This window comes from Megalobrama amblycephala, linkage group LG16 (assembly GCF_018812025.1).
Source record: "Megalobrama amblycephala isolate DHTTF-2021 linkage group LG16, ASM1881202v1, whole genome shotgun sequence".
Taxonomy (NCBI): Eukaryota; Metazoa; Chordata; class Actinopteri; order Cypriniformes; family Xenocyprididae; genus Megalobrama; species Megalobrama amblycephala.
In genome coordinates, this window is record NC_063059.1 from 33,304,133 (window position 1) to 33,325,726 (window position 21,594).

Genomic DNA, 21,594 nt, shown 5'->3' on the forward strand with positions numbered 1-21,594 from the left:
TGTTAGGATCACAACAGCAGGGTTTGTGTGAATTCAAGCACACTGAGGGCACGATGATCTCAGCGATGAGCTGGAGTCTGGAGCAGATGGCAGTGGAGATCACAGACAGGACTGGAGAGGAGAGCCAGGGAATATATGTGCAAGCGGAGCGTGAGCAGCGGAATAAAAGGCAAAGAGAGCGTTGTGACAGTCTTGTCAAGCGGAGTGATGAGATAATGAATCCGTCATCAGCTGACAAGACAACATCATAAAACAACAGTTGGGTAATTGAATTCCGAGGAGGCGCTTTGACAAGCAAGAGAACAGAGGCACAACAATAGTGATGAGGTAAGTTGTTTATTCAGGGGAAGAAGGAAAGAGACAAGAATATGGAAATAAAAATGGATGCCTGGATGAGGTGGAATGGACAAGGAATGACAGTGCTTTCTAATGAAATAAATTATGTAGCTGTAAAAAAAAAAAAGTGTCAAAGCACACACAAACAGGAAGGAAGTACATGTACTGTGAGGGGCTCGACAATGAGGTCAGTATTAGAGATTTTTGGGCCTCAGATGGATCATCCACAGTCTGTTCAATGAGTGAATTATGTAAATGTTTACAAAATTTAAAGCACTTCAACAATCTTGCAAGCTCTAAGCCAATTTGGTGGATTTATGCAACTTCCATGTGTCAATCCTATTTAAAAGTTAAAAAAAAAATACATTTCATTATATTTGTTATGTTATAATATTCAATTTTTAATACTGAATATTTACTATATTTTAAAAATATTATTTTAAATTAAATAATACAACATAATATATATAAAAAAAACAGTTACAGTTTTCCCTAACTCTCAGTAGCCTGCTATAATAGAAAAACATTTTCATTACTGCAATAAAAAAAACTTTGCATTTGTTTGCGAAATGTTTGCGTTCCCCCAAGAAACTTTGTGTCCCCCAAGAAACTTTGCGTTTGCTTGTGAAACGTTTGTGTTCCCCCAAGAAACTTTGTGTTTGTTTGCGAAATGTTTGCGTTCCCCCAAGAAACTTTGTGTTCCCCGAGAAACTTTGCGTTTGCTTGTGAAACGTTTGCGTTCCCCCAAGAAACTTTGTGTTGCCCAAGAAACTTTGTGTTTGTTTGCGAAATGTTTGCGTTCCCCCGAGAAACTTTGCGTTTGTTTGCGAAACCTTTGCGTACCCCCGAGAAACTTTGCGTTTGTTTGCGAAACCTTTGCGTACCCCAGAGAAACTTTGCGTTTGTTTGCGAAACCTTTGCGTTCCCCCGAGAAACTTTGCGTTTGTTTGCGAAACCTTTGCGTTCCCCCGAGAAACTTTGCGTTTGTTTGCGAAACCTTTGCGTACCCCCGAGAAACTTTGCATTTGTTTATGAAACGTTTGCGTTCCCCCAAGAAACTTTGTGTTGCCCAAGAAACTTTGTGTTTGTTTGCGAAACGTTTGTGTTCCCCCGAAAAACTTTGTGTTTGTTTGCGAAACGTTTGCGTTCCAAGAAACTCTGTGTTCCCTGAGAAACTTTGCATTTGTTTGTGAAACGTTTGTGTTCCCCCAAGAAACTTTGTTTTTTTGCGAAACCTTTGCATTCCCCCGAGAAACTTTGCATTTGTTTATGAAACGTTTGTGTTCCCCCGAGAAAAAATGCGTTTGTTTGCGAAACCTTTGCATTCCCCTGAGAAACTTTGTGTTCCCCGAGAAACTTTGCATTTGTTTGCGAAAAGTTTGCGTTCCCCCGAGAAACTTTGTGTTTGTTTGCGAAACGTTTGCGTTCCCCCGAAAAACTTTGTGTTTGTTTGCGAAACGTTTGCGTTCCAAGAAACTTTGTGTTCCCTGAGAAACTTTGCATTTGTTTGTGAAACGTTTGTGTTCCCCCAAGAAACTTTGTGTTTGTTTGCGAAATGTTTGCGTTCCCCCGAGAAACTTTGCATTTGTTTGCGAAAAGTTTGCATTCCCCCGAGAAACTTTGTGTTTGTTTGCGAAACGTTTGCGTTCCCCCAAGAAACTTTGTGTTTGTTTGCGAAACGTTTGCGTTCCCCCAAGAAACTTTGCATTTGTTTGCGAAACGTTTGCGTTCCCCCGAGAAACTTTGTGTTTGTTTGCGAAATGTTTGCGTTCCCCCAAGAAACTTTGTGTTCCCCGAGAAACTTTGCATTTGTTTGCGAAATGTTTGTTCCCCCAAGAAACTTTGCATTTGTTTGCGAAATGTTTGTGTTCCCCTGAGAAACTGCGTTTGTTTGTGAAACGTTTCCATTCCCCCGAGAAACGTTTCCATTCCCCCGAGAAACTTTGTGTTTGTTTGCAAAATGTTTGCGTTCCCCCGAAAAACTTTGTTTGTTTGCAAAATGTTTTGTTTGCCGAAGAAACTTTGTGTTTGTTTGCAAAATGATTGCATTCCCCCGAGAAACATTCGTCGCTGTCCGATGAAAACCATGTATGTCCATTTTGCCGATTTTGAGATTTTTCGACGGATTGAATGTCCAGGTTCATTTCCGTATACAGTATGTTTCACATATCTAAATGGCCAATGAAAAGTTGTGAAATCATGTCATCTGATTTTTTACGTATATCCATTTAGTGTCAAAGCTGTCAATCACGCAGCGTATCTCCCGCCCTGTGGAAGCATCTCGCCGGTCTCGTGAAGTTTCATCGAAGCTCAGCACTGGATAGCCGAATAACACTGTGAGGTAAAGTATCAGCAAACGTTTGTTTTTGACAACTGTTCTCAAGTAAACGCTTCCCCCCTGACGCCAGACGTACGTCTAGGAGTGACAAAATTACGGTAGGACTGTGCAAACAAAGTATCTGTCTAGCATTATCATGTCAGTGTATTGATTCATTGTCCCTTCATAGTTTGCAAGAGACATTTAATAAATTTATAATTAATATTAAATAAACTAAGCGTATTTAATAAACTAAGACGTAGGCTATTTAATAAACTGAGCGTATTCATCTGTCAATATGAAACACGACTTGGCCATTCTAATTAATGATCGGAAGAACAAGTATCGACCACCGTTACTGTAAAATATGCACGTATGTCCATTTAAACTCAATTTTGGTCAAATGTGGATTATATCATTACACTGGCAAGAATATGGTTACATGTAAAGATGCCGTACCAAGTATGACAACGCTACATTCAACTGCTTTTGAAATACGGTGTTTTTTTCACTTCCTGAAAAGTAACTGTTTTGGACATACATGAGTTTCATCAGGCAGCGACGCATTGTGCTCACTCGCAAAATGTTTGCGTTCCTCTGAGAAACATTGCATTTGTTTGCGAAACGTTTGCATTCCCAAGAGAAAGCTTTGTGTTTTGCAAGTGATAGCAAAGTTTCTCGGGGGAACGCAAAATTTTGAAATATACGTTTTCCTCCCATCTCATATTTTTTCCACCACCATGACCCTTTAGGGGCTCTGTAGTATTGTTATTTTACTGCAACAGTGTATATACCATTATAAAATGTATACATATTTTAAATTAGCTTTTATTTGTATATTTTCAGTTTTTCATTTTCATTTTAGTTTCTGCTTTAGTAATTTTGTTATGTGATTGTCGTTTTATTAGTTTATTAGTTTTAAATATTTCTATTCAGATTTAAATTTATTTTTATTTCAGTTTTAGTTTTATTAATTTTAGTACTTCTAGTTGCCAGTTTTTCATTGAATTCAATTTATTTTTCATCTAATTTATAGTTTATTTTATTTCAACCTTATTTCAATTAGCTTAATAGTTTTAGGTAAATATAAAAACAAGTGACCAGCAGAAAAAAAAAAAAAAAAAAAAAAAAAAAACACTTCATAGTTGAGTCCTGTGTAGTAAAAGCCATATTGATGATCACAAATGCAGGCAACTCCCTAGACACAGTCATGATTCTAAATCTGAAAAAATGGAGATGGGACAATAAGCAGGGAATTAGGATAATAACAATCACAGCAGGTAAAATATCCTCCCAGTCTCCCCAAAGGAACAAACACATGACGACAGCTGTCTGAAACTTCCACAAACTTCACAAAGCGGAAAGTGAAGTTCATCTGAAGAATGTAGTCTGCATGGCTTTACTTGAGGTTTTGGATTAGTTTTTCATGCATGAAAATCTAATCTGGAGTTTATTAAATGCATACATTTCACAACAGGAAACATGCAGCAAATGTGTAAGAGAGGTGTATTCCACATCCTCCATTATTCTAGCCAGATGTTCCTTCTCTTAACGATGGGTAAATCTCACAAAATCTGTCAAGAACATGTCCAAATCATATTTCAACAACAACTAAAAATAATTAATCCTTTTAAGCGCCATTAAGCTTTTATGTGTTGTCACATATGAAAATTAAGCACAATTAATCCCCTTTCCCCAACTCTCAGTAGCCTGCTATAATGCAAAACAATACATTATCATTACTGTAATAAAGGAAAATAACACTGACATATTTGCACTTTTTTGGGCTTCAAAATCTCAGGTACCATTCACCACCATTATAAAGCTTGGAAGATCAAGGATATTTTTTAATATAACTCTGATTGTGTTCATCTGAAAGAAGATAGTCATACACACCAAGAATGGGGGAAAAAAAGCTTCTATAGAAATATGACTTTCATTACTTTGAAAAATGTAATGACTTTGCATTTCTTTGTAAGATTTACCCAGTTATCACTCATTCGAGACTCATGACTTGCATATTTTCTGTTAGCTACCTGGTTCAGACTTTTCTAAGATAAAACATGCTTGACAAAGAGTATTATGCAGATTTGCAGTGCGAAAAACAAATCTTGAGCCATACACACGACGGTGGTATTTAAAACCGACATTAGTTCATTTAAAGGTGGTCAGATGTGAACAGCGGCCCTTCAAAGCATCTGATATTGAAGCCGCAAGCACCCGTCAGAGCCGGAGTGCTGTATTGTGGCTCTGGCCTCATGCTGGCAGCTGAGATTCCCAATTGACACACACACAGAGAAATTCAATGCCAGAGAAAGGAGTGTGTAATACAGTTTGAAATGAAGCAGAAGGTGTAGTCAGAGCTTAGTGTTTGCTTCGTCATGGTGAAGCGCTTCAAAGTCAGCTTTTGATTAAAAGTTGGATATAGAGCTAGAAAAAAAAAAACGCCCCATGGTCAAAGTTATACAGCTGCTCAATTCAGAGCTGATTTAATAGAAACAGATGGTGAAGTGTGCGTACATAACTATACTAAATTCAGCTACAGCGAATCATATTATGAGCATGAGTCTGTAGAAGTTAGTGCTCACAAGATCAAATCCAGCTTGCAACATTTCCCAGATCCAATCCATCTATAGGCCTACTATCCTTTATTATACACCATATTAAACTATACAAAGCTCTTTGTATTCAGATTTAGTTGTGGTAGGATTTAAGAACAGAATAAAAAGTTAGTCATGCAGCAAAACAACATCTTTTGGTTCAGAAATCAAGATCATAATTTTCATTTAGCAAAAATACGTAACCGATTTTTTTTATTTAATAATCAATTAATTAATCAATTTTATTTACTAAGCAACAGCAATAGTTATAGCATAGTTATAGTGTGGGTGAACTATCACTTTAAAGGGTTAGTTCACCCAAAAATGAAAATTCTCTCATCAATTACTCACCCTCATGTCGTTCCACACCCGTAAGACCTTCGTTCATCTTCAGAACACAAATTAAGATATTTTTGTTGAAATCCGATGGCTCAGTGAGGCCTCCATTGACAGCAATGGTACTTCCTCTCTCAAGATCCATAAAGGTACTTAAAATGCATTTAAATCAGTTCATATGAGTTCAGTGGTTCTACCTTAATATTATAAAGTGATGAGAATATTTTTGTGTGCCAAAAAACAAAACAAAAAACAAAAAAACGACTTTTTAACAATATCTAGTGATGGCTGATTTCAAAACACTGCTTCAGAGCTTTATGAATCTTTTGAGTTGAATCAGTGATTTGGATCACATATCAAACCACCAAACTGCTGAAATCATGTGACTTTGGCGCTCCGATCCACTGATTTGATTCGTAAAGTTCTGAAGCTTCATGAAGCAGTGTTATGAAATCGGCCATCACTAGATATTGTTAAAAAGTCGTTTTTTAGGTTTTTTTGCCACACAAAAAATATTCTCATCGCTTTATAATATTAAGGTAGATGCTCACATGAACGGATTTAAATATGTTTTTAGTACCTTTATGGATCTTGAGAGAGGAAGTACCATTGAGCAAGATAATTAACACTTTCAAACGCTCAAAATGGTACTACAGACATATTTAAAACAGTTCATGTGACTACAGTGGTTCAACCTTAATGTTATGAAGCGATGAGAATACTTTTTGTGAGCCAAAAAAACCCCCCAAAAAACACTTTATTCAACAATATCTAGTGATGGGCGATTTCAAAACACTGCTTCATGAAGCTTCGGAGCTTTTTTTTCAAATCAGTGGTTCGGAGCGTGTATCAAACTGCCAAAGTCACGTGATTTCAGTAAACGATGCTTCGTTACATCATAAGTGTTTCAAAATTTCAATGGTTCACGTGACTTTGTCAGTTTGATACGTGCTCCGAACCACTGATTCAAAACAAAACATTCGTAAAGCTTCGAAGCTTCATGAAGCAGTGTTTTGAAATCGTCCATCACTAGATATTGTTGAATAAAGTCGTTATTTTGTTTTTTTTGGGGGAAAAAAAGTATTCTCGTCGCTTCATAACATTAAATTTGACCCATTGTAGTCACATGAACTGTTTTAAATATGTCTTTAGTAGCTTTCTGAGCATCTGAAAGTGTTAATTATCTTGCTGTCAATGGAGGCCTCACTGAGCCATCAGATTTCATCAAAAATATCTTAATTTCTGTTCTGAAGATGAATGAAGGCCTTACGGATGTGGAACAACATGAGGGTGAGTAATACATGACAGAATTTTCATTTTTGGGTAAACTAACCCTTTAAGCTCAAATGTCAAGCTATGGCCATGTTGGCACAATCAAACTTGCCATCGGAGAAGCGCTAATAAAACGCCACTGTTTTGGTCAATTTCAGGCCCTCCAAAAAACGTTCAACCAAAACTGAAAATGCATTTTCTGACAAATATTTGAGATTTTGGTGCATGACTAATTACTAAGGTCATTATACTCAGGTTTAGTTGTGGTAGGATTTTAATTCAATTCAATTCAATTCACATTTATTTGTATAGTGCTTTTCACAATACATATCGTTTCAAAGCAGCTTTACAGGGAGTGCATGTCAACATTACAATTTAGGGTAATCTGTTATCAGAGTTCACTGTGTCCAAATGATGTAATCTCTTATGTAAAGTACAGAAAAATATTGTGGGGAACCTGACAACTTATTAAAAAGAGACGACAACTTCCTTTTAAATTCAAAACAGACGACAGTCCTTCAGGCCTGCTGGTCTTTCAGTTTAATGCACTAGACATATTCGAGAGCTGCCCTTGAAACAAGGTTGTCTGGAAAACCACGCAGCCATTAGCATACGCAAACACTGAGCTAGATGAGATGATCCTTTCAAAATGTGATTCAGGATTAATCCTGATGACCTATAGCTGAATCACATACAACCCCACTTTCAGAGACCAATTAGTTTAGTAGTTCATCCTCCCCTTCCATCTTACACAAACACAACACACATTTAAAGCCGAAAGCAAGTCGACTATTAACGTTAAACAAATCTATAATGGAAATACAGTTACTGCCTTTATCATGACAAATATCAAAACAGGCCAACAGTCATTTGTTTAGGAAATGACTTTGGACTTCATGACTACCATAAGCTCTCAGTCAATTATGCTCTTTCCCATCTCTCTCTCTCTCTCAATATTTCAGGTTTGCACACTCTTTGTCTGTCTCTTTTATGTATTCTCCTCTGTTTCAGGTCTGTCTTGGAGAAACATGAGAAATTTATGAATGATCTGACAAAAACTTTTAGCGATATTTGGTGCACATTGTATATTTTCAATAGTAAAGTGATGTACAAAGCACTGCTCATGCAGAAGTCGCTTTTAAAACAAGCAGCTTTCTGTTGGTCAACACAATGAACCTGCAAGAATTTAACCCATTGTGCAATCTGCGTTGGAAAATCTCAGATTTCATCCATGAAAATTCGCTGAACAATGACAAATGTGACCAATTTACCCTTATTTATTTTTAACACGTTTCAGGTTATTGTGCATGATCCATAACATCTTTCTTCGGAATGTAAAAAACTTAATATTAAGTTAAGTATAATGGGTTTCAAATGCCATTTCACATTCATTTTTCTGCCTATCCGACCAATAGTTGACTTTATACTGACACCTACTGGCACGGATGCATGGATTTTTGTCAAAAGAATCAAACTGCAAGACACGGTGGTGGACCTCAAAATGGCTGCCACCATGAGGGGTGACCTGCCTTATGTAGGGTAAAACTGTAGAATGAGACCAATAATATTTCATCTCATATGAGTGTACATGATTTTAAACATATGTGCCAAAAGTACTATATATTTCTTTGTGTTTAAAACATTTGTAAGTGGATAAAATTATTTAGTGAATCTTAAAATTTTTAGTAAGGTGTTCTGCATAAATGTGAGATTATTTTTTAACAACAAAAGAATTACATGACATGCTAATTAATTGTTTGAAATAAACACTTAAAAGAATATACTTAAAGGGTTAGTTCACCCAAAAATGAAAATTATGTCATTAATGACTCACCCTCATGTCGTTCCAAACCCGTAAGACCTCCGTTCATCTTCGGAACACAGTTTAAGATATTTTAGATTTAGTCCGAGAGCTTTCTGTCCCTCCATTGAAAATGTATGTACGGTATACTGTCCATGTCCAGAAAGGTCATAAAAACATCATCAAAGTAGTCCATGTGACATCAGTGGGTCAGTTAGAATTTGTTGAAGCATCGAAAATACATTTTGGTCCAAAAATAACAAAAACTACGACTTTATTCAGCATTGAATTCTCTTCCGGAATCCTTTCCATTGAATTGATTCCATTGAATCCTTTCATCTGTCGGCGTTGGTAATGCACTTTTACGTCGCCGTGGTTGTTTTTGGCGATTAGGACATCCGCGATATTTTGAAGCATCGAAAATACATTTTGGTCCAAAAATAACAAAAACTACGACTTTATTCAGCATTGTATTCTCTTCCGGGTCTGTTGTCAATCCACATTCACGACTCCGCTTCTTCTTCTTTCCTGTTTTACGGCGGTTGGCATCCAGCTTATTGGCACCGCCCCCTTCTGCTCCGGAGTGTGGTTCACGACTCCACAGTGACTCTGCTGATGTAAGACGCTGCTGACGTGTTATCCGGTGCGCCTGAGCTTCGTTTACAGTCTGAGGGAGACGCACGCTGTATTCAAGCTATTCTACATTGTTTGTATTTTGGTATTGCTATATTTTTTTAAAATGGTGCGTAAGTGTGCATGTCGCGGATGTCCTAATCGCGTCACAGTCCGGAGCAGAAGGGGGCGGTAATGCACCAATAAGCTGGATGCCAACCGCCGTAGAAGAAGAAGAAGCAGCGTCACTGTGGATATACACAGACCCGGAAGAGAAGACAATGCTGAATAAAGTCGTAGTTTTTGTTATTTTTGGACCAAAATGTATTTTAGATGCTTCAAAAACTTCTAACTAACCCACTGATGTCACATGGACTACTTTGATGATGTTTTTATTACCTTTCTGGACATGGACAGTATACCGTACATACATTTTCAATGGAGGGACAGAAAGCTCTCGGAGTAAATCTAAAATATCTTAAACTGTGTTCCGAAGATGAATGAAGGTCTTACGGGTTTGGAACAACATGAGGGTGAGTCATTAATGACATAATTTTCATTTTTGGGTGAACTAACCCTTTAAGTGTGAACTGAATGTAATGTTTTCGGGGCACTTAACTGCATAATTGCAATTAATTGAAATTGTATTATAGTTTAAATTTATATGAACTCAATTTCACTCAATGTTTTTGTTGTTTTATCTTAAAGTGGACATATCTTGAAACTTTTTCCATGTTTAAGTGCTATAAATGTGAAAAAGGACAACCCAGTAACTTTGTTTTGGTAAGTCTTTCTCTGCACGCATGTGAAAAAACGAGCTGCTCAGATTTTGCTCCCCTTGTGACATAGGAAGGGGATCTTACAATAATATTACCGCCCTTATGTTTTACCGCCATTTTGTTTTCGCAAGCGACAACAGTGTACCATTAACACTGGTCCTGGGGTGCACTGATTCTCAAAAATGGATCGATACAAACTGTTCATTATCCAATTTCATATATATATTTTGTGATGTTTGCAAATTGTCTTTCTGAATGTGTTTCTTTAGCATGTTACTAATGTACTGTTAAATGTGGCTAATTTTACTGTATTCACGGAGACCAGAGCCATGTCGCTATTTTCATTTTTAACCCGAAAACGCTTGCAGTCTGTATAATTCATAAACGCATCTCCATTCTTATCGAGTCTCTCCAACAGTGTGTAGCTTTAGCCACGTTAGCCGTGCAGCACGTTATCAAACTCATTCAGAATCTAATGTTAGCAAACATCCACAAAATACATGCCATACCTACGTGATCTGATATGCTGCATCACAAACAGTTTGTAATTATCCATTTTGAGAGTTATATTTGCTGTGTGAGCTTCTCCTGTATTGTTTATGCATTAGTGTATTGGAATCTCGAGCTTGGGGGCAAGGAGCATGAGCTCATTTGCATTTAAAGGTACACACACCAAATCAGCGCATTTTTTCTCCCACCGAAAAATAGGCAGTTAAAACATGGAATAATAAAAAATCCATGGCTGAAACCTCACAGACACATTCCGGATACACCTGAGACTTATATTACATCTTGTAAAAAGGGGCATAATAGGTCACCTTTAATGTTAACTGCACTAAATTCTTCAGCAGTTTTGACTGATCAAAAGCACAGTTTGAATACAGTCAGTCATCGCTCTGTGCTTCTGAAGGTGATCCAGAAGTTTTTCTCCATCTCTGAAAGTCAAGCGTACATTCATCTCACTCTCCACCTGCTGATTTAATGATGAAACCACTGAGCCGTTTCATTGCTGCCTCGCGAGTGTGTTATAATGTCGAGTCTCTGCCTCACAGCACTCATCTTCTTTTTGCATTGCAAACATGGCCGTCATCTCTTCGTGGCCTTTTACATTGCAAGCATCTTCTGCCACTAGAGAGTAAATAGATGGGCTTCGCAGAGTTGAGGACAGCTCTAGCTCAAATTGATTTGCTTGCTCAAACAATTTGTTCTTGCTTTGCTCTGGCTAAATGACTTCACAGCCATTGATCCATTGACATGACACATCGTCCTGTATTTACCATTTTTTTTGTCTTCTCGCTTTGGCTCATTGGTTACCTTCATTTTATACTTTAAGGGATTTTTTTTAATCAATTTATTTATTTATTTTTAAACTAAATAAGCAATAAATTACGCAAAAACCTAAAATTCTCATTTGATGATTAATTTGAAGCTTTTAATGATCTTTTAATTATTTTGTGGGGCATTTTTATGTAATTTATTTCTGGAATAAGCATGTCAGAAACTTGGATAATGCATAGCACTTAATCCCTGTTGTACTAAAAGTTTAATTGGGAGGAATAATTCAAGTCTAGATAAATTTTAATGATCCTGAGACCCAGCAAATTTTGTCCTCTGTAGAGGGCATTCACTTTTACATGCCACTATTTTACATCCTGGACTTTACTACTTAATGAAATGAAATGAAATGAAAAATTAAAAAAATTAAAAAGTAAAAAATATTTTTGTTTTTGACATAAAAGAAAAAAGGCTCTTAGTATGATGTCTGCACTTCACAATCACTGAACCAAGCATGTTTTCTTGCAAGCAAACATACCTGCTGTCTCTTTACATTTCACATTCTTCAGGCCTTTGGCTGTTATAGGCTTAACCGACTGAAAAATATATATTCAGCTGGGGCACAAAACCATTAGGTGAGAATTTTCACTCAGGAGACAAAAGCTTTTTACAGATATACTACAAGTGGAGAGTAGAAAGTGTCCACATCAGGCAGTCCACATCTGTAGCTGTCATTACTGTTAGTGCTATTGGCAGAACAAGAACGGCAGTAAACAATAACAGCACTCCAGTGTGCATCATGGATGAATCTGGCCATATGCTCACAAACACAAGGTAATCTGTGGGGTTTGGGTTGTGTGTGTGTGTGTGTGTGTGTGTGTGTGTGTGTGTGTGTGTGTGTGTGTGTGTGTGTGTGTGTGTGAGTGATATGAATATAGCCTTGGCTGGGGAAAAGTCTGTCTCTTTTAAACTGAACCGGTTCATTGGAGATTCATACATGTAATATGGGTAGTACAGCGTCAGCACCTGGTCAGCAGGTGGGGCTAGTACACTGTTTGGGCTGACTATTGACCATGCTGTCAGTCAACTACTTCCAGCAATAATGACTACTTCATAAATATTACAAACAGCTCTTATTATCCACCGATGATGTGTCATGCCAAAATGTAGCTATAAAATGTATGACAATGTTGATTGGATTGAAATAAAAAATTGGAATTAAATACAAAAATGGAGCCAGACCTGAATGTGAGCTTACAAAAACAATGCCTAAAAAAGCTATTCGGCTAATGGTTAACATCAATGAAAACATGTACAACATCATGCAGGTTTCAGAATTGAAGGCATGTGTGAAAAAAATGTTGCAAAAATGACATTAATAGGTTTGCATATTTAGCCAAAATTGGGGGCAAGCAAGGATGGGACTAAATCTTTGTTTGTAGTTATTGATAAATTAGATTACTGATATTTTCTGTTTTCAAAAACATATTTTCATAAGTTAATTTTATCTTATACAAAAGTTTATCTAACTTATCTAACAGTTGTTAACAAAACAAACAAACAAAAAAACATGGGATTTGTGCATCTAATGCTAAAAATGTAATGGGATGCTAAATTACAAACAAACAAACCTACAACAACAAGAAAAAAAAAAAAAAAACAAGAACTGAAACACAAAACAAAACAAATCAAAAAACAACACAAAACAAAAAACAAAACAAAACAAAACAAAAAACATGGGATTTGTGTTTTGTAATGGGACGCTAAATTACAAACAAACAAACCTACAACAACAAGAACAAAAAAAAAAAAACAAGAACCGAAACACAAAACAAAACAAATCAAAAAACAACACAAAACAAAACAAAAAACATGGGATTTGTGCGTCTAATGCTAAAAATGTAATTGGACGCTAAATTACAAACAAACAAACAAACCTACAACAACAAGAACAAAAAAAAAAAACACAAGAACTGAAACAAAACAAATCAAAAAACAACACAAAACACAAAACAAAACAAAACAAAAACAAAAAACAAAACAAAACACAAAACAGCCCTTTTGGAAAAGCAGACCTTTTAACTAACTAAATTACGTCTATTTTTGGTAAGACATTTTTTGGTAGTTTTCTTATCACTTCTTTTTCATTGTTACATTGTTGCAAAGATAATGCACCAACATCTTGTACATGAAATCCATACTAGTTTTTCAAAAATTAATGCATCTGCAAGGACTCACCCATGAAGTTCAGGTATCCCTCCCCTCCCAGGCCGTGGGTAAGCAGTCGGATCATCTTGTGGAGCTGGATGCCCCGATCAATAACGGAGTTCATTGGAATCAAAGCGCTCATGTTGGTGTACATATCCTTGTCCATCAGCCAGAAGGCCAGCGTTTTGTCTCCCACCAGGGCCTGACAGAACAGGCAGATCAACAATATGAGCACGAACACCACATTAGCTGAATTGTTTGCTGGTTGATGAATAGCTTTTGATTGCTTGCTCTTGTTATTGGGGGGAAAAATGGGGAACAACTACAATTTGTCTTGTACTAAACAAAAACGGCATATGGGACCATAAAAAACAAGAATGAATACTGGTCTGATTGTAATAATGCAGAACTGCGTGCTAGCATCGATGGTATAAACGTACACTAGCTTAATTTGCTTAAAATATCCATCAACCAAAGTATGAGCAATAGTGCCGTTTGCCTTAAACACCACTAAAAAGCTTGGCATGCTAAAATTGGACATTTTTTTCACTTTTTGGGGGGATTGGAGTGAGAAACAAAATGAAATGAAGCAGAAAAAATGTTTTGGATTCGAACCACCATCACCTACATAAGCACCACAGCTCAATAAATTGCAACCGCTAAGCCAAGGTCCCAACATCCGTTGATATTTTAAGACATCCTATGCAGTTTTGCATGTCTGCCCATTCAATGGAAACTTTATTGCGATGCTAAACAGTCAGTCTATTGATGAAGTGTCAAAGTAAAGTTTTACTAGTTTTAGCACGTTTCAACTCAGGCTCACTCAAGTGTCTCATATTGAGCAGCTCAAATCGTTATTCCCAGACCTTGGAAACACAACACAAAGGAAAAACAAAGAAGAATGGAAGACAGGAGAAAAACAACAACAAACGCTTCTAGTTGTGGTGTTAGAATGTGTACAAACAAGATGGATGTGTTAATTTCTCATTTCACCCTCGTCCCTAGAGGACTACAACCTGTTTTGACACTAATTTACATTCCCAATGACACATTGATTACATTTCCTTTAGTCCACGCTGAAGAAATGAAGGTATCCGGACGGCAGTACCTGGTCATGGCTCTCGGCGTAAGCGATGCATTTCTCGCCGTATCGCCTGTTGGTCATCGTGTGCACAATGTTTCCCATGTTCCAGTCTTCGTCCTTGAATTCTTTAATGATCTGAGAATGGAAGAGAATGAATACATAAACAAATGGAAAACAAGTGAACGAGGAGAAACAATCATCTCACAGTTCTTCTTTCTTGTTCTCTCGTCTATTGTTCAGTACTTCGTCGGTCTTGCTGGTCTAGCCAAAAGCCAGATTTCATGGCAGCCTGGGCGCCATTTCTACAGTATATGAATCCATCATACCGCGGTAATGCACTCTTACAGTGAGATTATGAAAGAGATTAGGATGGTAATGTTCTTGTTTATTTTTATTTGAGCAATATTGATTTTTTTTCACATCTCAATTTTCTGAGGATGCACTGCCTCCTTTGCCATTTCAGAGAAAATGTCCCTAACTAACTAAAAGTAGCAATGCTGCTAATTTAACTTCACTTTTCAGTTGCTGGACAACAGCTAGGTTGTTTTCTAAACACTGTAGCTTTTCCAGTAAATACTTTTTCCAGTGCGTAGCCGTGGAGAATGAACAAAACAATACTAGAACAAAGGGCTAGACCTGAAATTGAAATCACTGAAAATCCTTTTCCCCCTCAGCCATATCTCTCATTTGTGCATTTGCAATATGCACATATTCTATTTACATCCTACATTATGTGAGTAACAGGGTTGGTACTGGCTCTTCAGAACAAACCTGATCTAAACAGCGCACTTCAAATTAAATGCAGTTTCTGAATTTTATTTGCAATTTTTTTTAAGGCTTAATAAATTATTAAATAATTAAAATAATAAAAGTAATAAAGAAATGTGCAAAAAAGTCAATATTATACATTTTCCTAAATGTATTATTATTATTATTATTATTATTATTATTATTATTATTCCATGAAAATTATTTACATATTTCAACATACTAATTCTTATAACTTAATAAAAATAATAATATATGCAAAAAATATTAATAATATAAATTGTTCTAAATGTATCTCCTAAATATTATTTACATACTAAATATGCTAATTCTTAATAAATTATTACATAAATAAAATATTTAATAAAAATGATACATTTGCATATACCATAAATATGATACATTTTTAAATGCATTTCTTGAATATTATTTACATATTTCAATATACTATTTTAATGAAGTATTAAATAATTCAAATGAATGAGAAATTAGCAAAAAATGTCAATATAAATTTTCCTAAATATATTTTACTATAGTAATTCTTAATATTACATAATTAATTATAAAAATTATAATTTAATAACATTTTGCAAAAATGTAAATAAATATAAGTATTATATTATATGACATTGTATTATATTAAATTTCATTTCATTAATTATATTATATTATATTATATTATATTATATTATATTATATTATAAATTATCATAATTGTATTCAATTTATTTCCTATATTTGAATAGAAATTTAATTTATTACCAGTTCCAGTTGATTAAATGAAATGGTTAAATTGTTAGTGATGATTTATCAAACACTACATCTGTATAAGTAAAGGCTGCTTTTTGACAGACATATGTAAACGTCATATTATATGAATTTCTTCATGAAAAGCATATACCCAACTAGTACTTCTTAAGTATGTAATGGGACCTAACAAATGGATGGAAACTCTACCCCAGAGTTATATAGATTGTCATGAGGGTGAATGAAATTAATTTTTATATAATTAAGACCCATCTCAAAAGATCACCCATGTGATGATAACATGCAATCAACAGCAAGTTGCTGCTGCACAACATCTATCTATATACATCACATGGTGAGATAACAGGAAAGCTGCATGCTAATTGAAAAAAAAAAAAAAAAAAAAAAAATGCTGTGAGGATTGAGGAAGTCATTATAGTGGCATCTGTCACCCTATAAATGCAAAGAGTCAACATCCTCTGCTCCTAAACCTGAGACTTTTCTCACCACAATTCATCATCCAACTCTCACTCAAATGCCTTCCAACTCTTACTTTTCACCCTTAGCCCTGCGATGGTACGCATATCTCATCCTCTTACAGTGAGAAGATTTCACTGGAACAGAACAGAGATGTTCAGCTCGTGGGAAGACGGGAAAACTCAATGACAGCGTGTCCAACACAAATTTGAAAACCTGTCATGAATGCAACTTTTTTTTTTTTTTTTCCTGAAAAAGGAATGTGACTCAAACACCCACCTTTTATAGCACAAAAACAAAAAAAAAGTCTGCTTAATTGTACTGAATGTGCACTTGTAGTGTACTTCAAATCTTAAAATTATTTTTTAAGTTAGCATATCAAATAATATTATTTAAAAAAAGATATTTATTTATTTATTTATTTATAATTACACTTATTTTGATGTGTTGACTAACATACATGTAAAGTTCTAGATTATAAATTTAACTGTTGTGTGATATTTGATATTATAAAATAATTTAAATGTACTAAATTGGAACCTCATCATTACAAATGTGTAATTACAAATATATTTAAATACTTGACATACAAGTTTCAAAAGACATTATTTTCATAAATGCTTGCCTGTACATTCAGCAGTACACTATAACCATATTTCAAAGACAACAGAAGTAAAATTACTGTAAAAATTAAAATATATTACTATACAATTACAATTACGATAAAAATTACATTTAGTTCACACGTATATTATTTCTGTAATGAGCACTCTTTTTTCACAAGGGTTATAATGGCAAACAATAAAAGCACCATCTGACAGATCTGACATCAAACAGTGTTTTTACTGTAAAAACAGCCTGTAGTTTTACTGACAATAACATCTCAAGTTCTGCACATCAGCAACTTTCCAGCAGCAAACAAGGAAGGAGGAAAGACTTTCTGTATTCCTCACATCACTCATGGCGATCTGTTCATGTTGTGTTTTTACCTCTCTCTCACACACACACACACACACACACACACACACACACACACACACACACACACACACACACACACACACACACACAGGCCCCTATGCAGTGCACGGCGCACTGTCTGACTGACAGCAGCGAGGGAAGCCCATGAGAGTGACAGGCAGCCATGTGCTGGGTGAGATTGGGCATGACAGCTGACTGACACGCAGGAAAACCTTTATATTAGCCCACAGCCAAACAATCAATGGAGAGACAAAAAAGGCAGGGGTGTTGTAACTGTCACTACGCCTGCAATGAAGAGTCGGCAGAAACGAGAACTGAAAGCCATCGCTCTTCATCTTCAGCCATCTCTTTATTTATCGCTCAGGGTTTGTTCTGAGAGGAAAATGTCTGTTAGGGAAACCTTTGAATCCCACCATGTGACACCTTCAATACATCTTATATTTAAACAAGGCAGTTGCAGGTTGTTGTATAACCGTGTTTATGTTGATTGCAGGTTACAGGAACAGAATGGATAATGGCCAAACAGAAGCACACAATTGGATAACAATGCATATGACAGACGGTAAAATTTCTTTGATGTATAATGTGTCAATATTAATTGAGATAAATCTATCTTTTTTGTAGTAAAAGTAATTAAGTAATTAAAAGTAAGTAATTAATGGCAGTCTTGTTTTAAGCGTGGTTTGGTGAGGTGAGGGTCATGACCAGCACTGACATTTAATTCAGATTTGATCATTATCCGGCTTGAGTTGATGCTAACATTGATACATATTGTCCCTTTGATGTTGAATATACAGTACTACATACAGTATGTAATTTATCATATATAATGTAAAGAGAAAAAAAAATAAAAAGGTGGTATTTTACGCTTTAGGGCCCTATCATACACCCGGCGCAATGTGGTGCCAGGTAGGGGTGTAAATCGGACAGTTCACCACGATATGATATGATATCGATTCTGTCAGCCAGCGCTACGATATTTGCCGATACCTCAAAAAAATCCACGATACGATTCCGATTCGGTTCGATTCAGGGCTATATCAATCGATTTATCGATATTTAGATATTATGTGCCAGGTTTATACAACGAGTTATATTTTTATTAACTTACAACCACAACCAAAATTGATAACATGATCTATACCAATTGGGACATTTACAACAACAAAAAAACAAAATTACAAAAAAGTCTCGTTTCATATCCTTGCATATAAAAAATGTGATCGCGGACATAATACTAGCTGCTCTTTTAGAGTTGTGGGGCAATGTCTGGGTGAAAAAATTCTTCATGGGGGGGTGACAGAGACTCTTTTTCGTCAGCCAAAATACTTTCCTCAATTCCATGTTTTCTTTTCAGGTGCGCAGACAAGTTTGTAGTATTTCCCGAGTTTTTCAACTGGAAAAAGTTTACAAATAACGTGGGATTTCTTTGCCTGCCCATCTGCTTTCAGAAATACAAAATGTTTCCAAACCCATGATTTGCATCCTACAGCATTTGTTTTGTTATTTAAAGAGCGCGTTAGTAATATGTGCCTATAGGCAGGTGCACAACATGCGTACACTCTGCTTATTACACACACAGGGACGCGCAGCAGCACACAAACATGCCAAATATTAAAAATAAAAGGATTACAAATGTAAAAGGCTATTATTGCCTTTTGATAAAAATGCTTTAGTGGAATCCGGCTTGTCCCGTAGATATGCTCCCGCGCTTTAAAGGTGCTAAAGAGGATGTTTTGTTTTATACATTTTTGCAATATTACTTGAAACTGTCTTTACTAACTGATAAAAGACTATTTATTAGGTGCGCTGAAAGTAATAATATTAATATACATCATCTGTGCACGAGGTAGGGCCTTAAAAACATCAGCCAACATCCGCGCACGTCTCTCACAAGGAACGTCACGGCAGTGATTGACAAGCTAGAGGGCCAATCGTTTACACGATGATCGATTTCCACACTCTACAGGCGCCGCATGCAATGTTTTTGTCAGGAGACAGGAATAACAAGTGCAGATCATGAGTTACCTGCGGTGAGTCCAACATACTGAATCCAAAAAACACGACACAGCGAATGCCGATGGTAAACACTCGTGTTCCAATACTCGTGGACGCGTTTTGGGAGGCGTTCCTTTGAAATGAGCAGTGAAGGAGGGGGGCTGTTCTTACGCATGCGCTCATTTCAAAAACTCAGTAACAGTCTTTGGATTCTCAGTCGACGAAAAAATCCTCTCCATCACCTTTAACCTTGCACACGAGAATATCAGTTTCCTCACTAGAGAAGTGTTCAGTTTTTCCGCTTGCAAATTCCGCCATGGCACAAGCGCAACTGCCTTTTAAAGGGAATGGGAGATGAGACTCCAAAACACACCCATTACTCATTAAGAGACTAGGTACCCTTTTAGACCATTTTTCCCATCGTTAAATTTGCAAAAGTGGATTTGGACACACCCTAAGTGCACTTGCGCCATGCACTTTAGACAATGCATTTAGACTGTTAAAATAGTCAGGGAGCATGATTAATTGTATGTATGCATGTATGTATATATCAGCATCTCAATACTTTGAAAGCATTTAATAGACCTCCCTAAAATATCATCTGCTTTAGATGCTTAAGTCAACGGAGTGCCATTAACCAAATGAGAGAGGACGAGTCCCAAAATGGAGCACACTGAGAAATGCAACCCCTAATGATTGTGAGGAGCAGAAGGCCGAATGGGAAATGGTTCTTCTCTGTTTAATCTCCCGGCATTACATACAACACAGATTCCCCACAATTATCATCTGACAGTTTAATTTCTGTCTGATTCTAGATTGTATCAGTCTCTCCTTTGAGTGAGAACTCTCTCATGACTCCGTCTTATTGACACAGAGAGGGAAAGAAATGATTTGATGTAATGCACAATTGCATAGCAACATAAAAACCCACTCACTACTGTGAACATTTAAGTCACAGCATTGTGAGGGATGCAAATCTGGGTCGCATCTGCATAAAGGCATCTGAATGACTTCTGTAATGGTTTTTCACAACCACAAATAATTCTATTAAAGCTAGGGTAGGCAATTTCGGAGAGGCTAGCAAAAGCTTTGAAAGCATAAGATCCCACCCTCCCTTCAGTACACTTTCCAAAGCCACGCCTCCAAAACATAGCCAGAGCAGAGTCTGCAAAGCGTCAAGAGAAACTGTGTTATATTACCTCGTGTCTCTTAAAGCACATAACATTACAATAATAATGAACATAAACAACTTAAACAGCTCTGACTTGTACCACCTGACTGGTGCAGATTCATTTCGGCATTAATAGTGCTGATATAGAAACGCATAAATACGGATTTGAGGATGTGAAAAGCTCCGGGTAGAACGTCATGGGTCATTGTATCTTAATTGCAGTAATTACGACATGGTTTGAATACAGCTTGTTGTTTTGGTTCAGGAGAAACTGTAAAGGCGGCTGCTGTTTGTTTGTGGTGCTCTGTGACTGTCTGTCTACAACTCTTCATAGCCTTATGGAATGTGTATTCTAAACTTAATAATCATCTGAAAATGCAGTCAGATTAAGCACAGAGCAAAAGCAAAATTACAATTATATTCTAATAAATTAAGTGAACTTCACACAAGCACATTATAATTTTGCCCACGCCATTGGATGCCATTGTTGGGCCAACGGGTGGTCCTTACAAATTCATACCCTCATCTTCATTCTTTGGAAATGAAGCGCAGCACAGAAAACAGCATCTTCTCAACATGTCGATAACATGAACTGAACTCTTCCAGGCCTCAGCTACAACTACAGTGTTTGAGGGTGGGTAAAAGTTGATGTTGTTTGCGGGCAGCCAATGTAAACCATAGGCTGGCATTATGCAAATTTGTTACAAATCATGTAGTTTCGTGAAGGCTGGAATTACTGACGGCTTGTTTCAGGCAGTTCAGAATCGGTTCTTCCTTTTGGGAGACAATAACTCCATCTATCATGCACTTTGATCTTTAAAACTCGCAAACC

General features: G+C 36.4%; 1 protein-coding gene across 2 annotated transcripts in view; it reads right to left on the reverse strand.

Annotated features, from left to right (window-relative positions):
• Nucleotides 1–21,594, reverse strand: part of gbe1b (glucan (1,4-alpha-), branching enzyme 1b) — a 168,834-nt gene that overhangs the window by 56,380 nt on the left and 90,860 nt on the right. For both annotated transcript variants that reach the window (XM_048161402.1, XM_048161403.1), the window contains exons 11-12: nt 14,645–14,755; nt 13,567–13,738 (exon numbers count right to left, since the gene is read on the reverse strand). In XM_048161402.1, the coding sequence (XP_048017359.1) occupies nt 13,567–13,738; nt 14,645–14,755 (283 nt within the window). The remainder of the gene's footprint in view (nt 1–13,566; nt 13,739–14,644; nt 14,756–21,594) is intronic.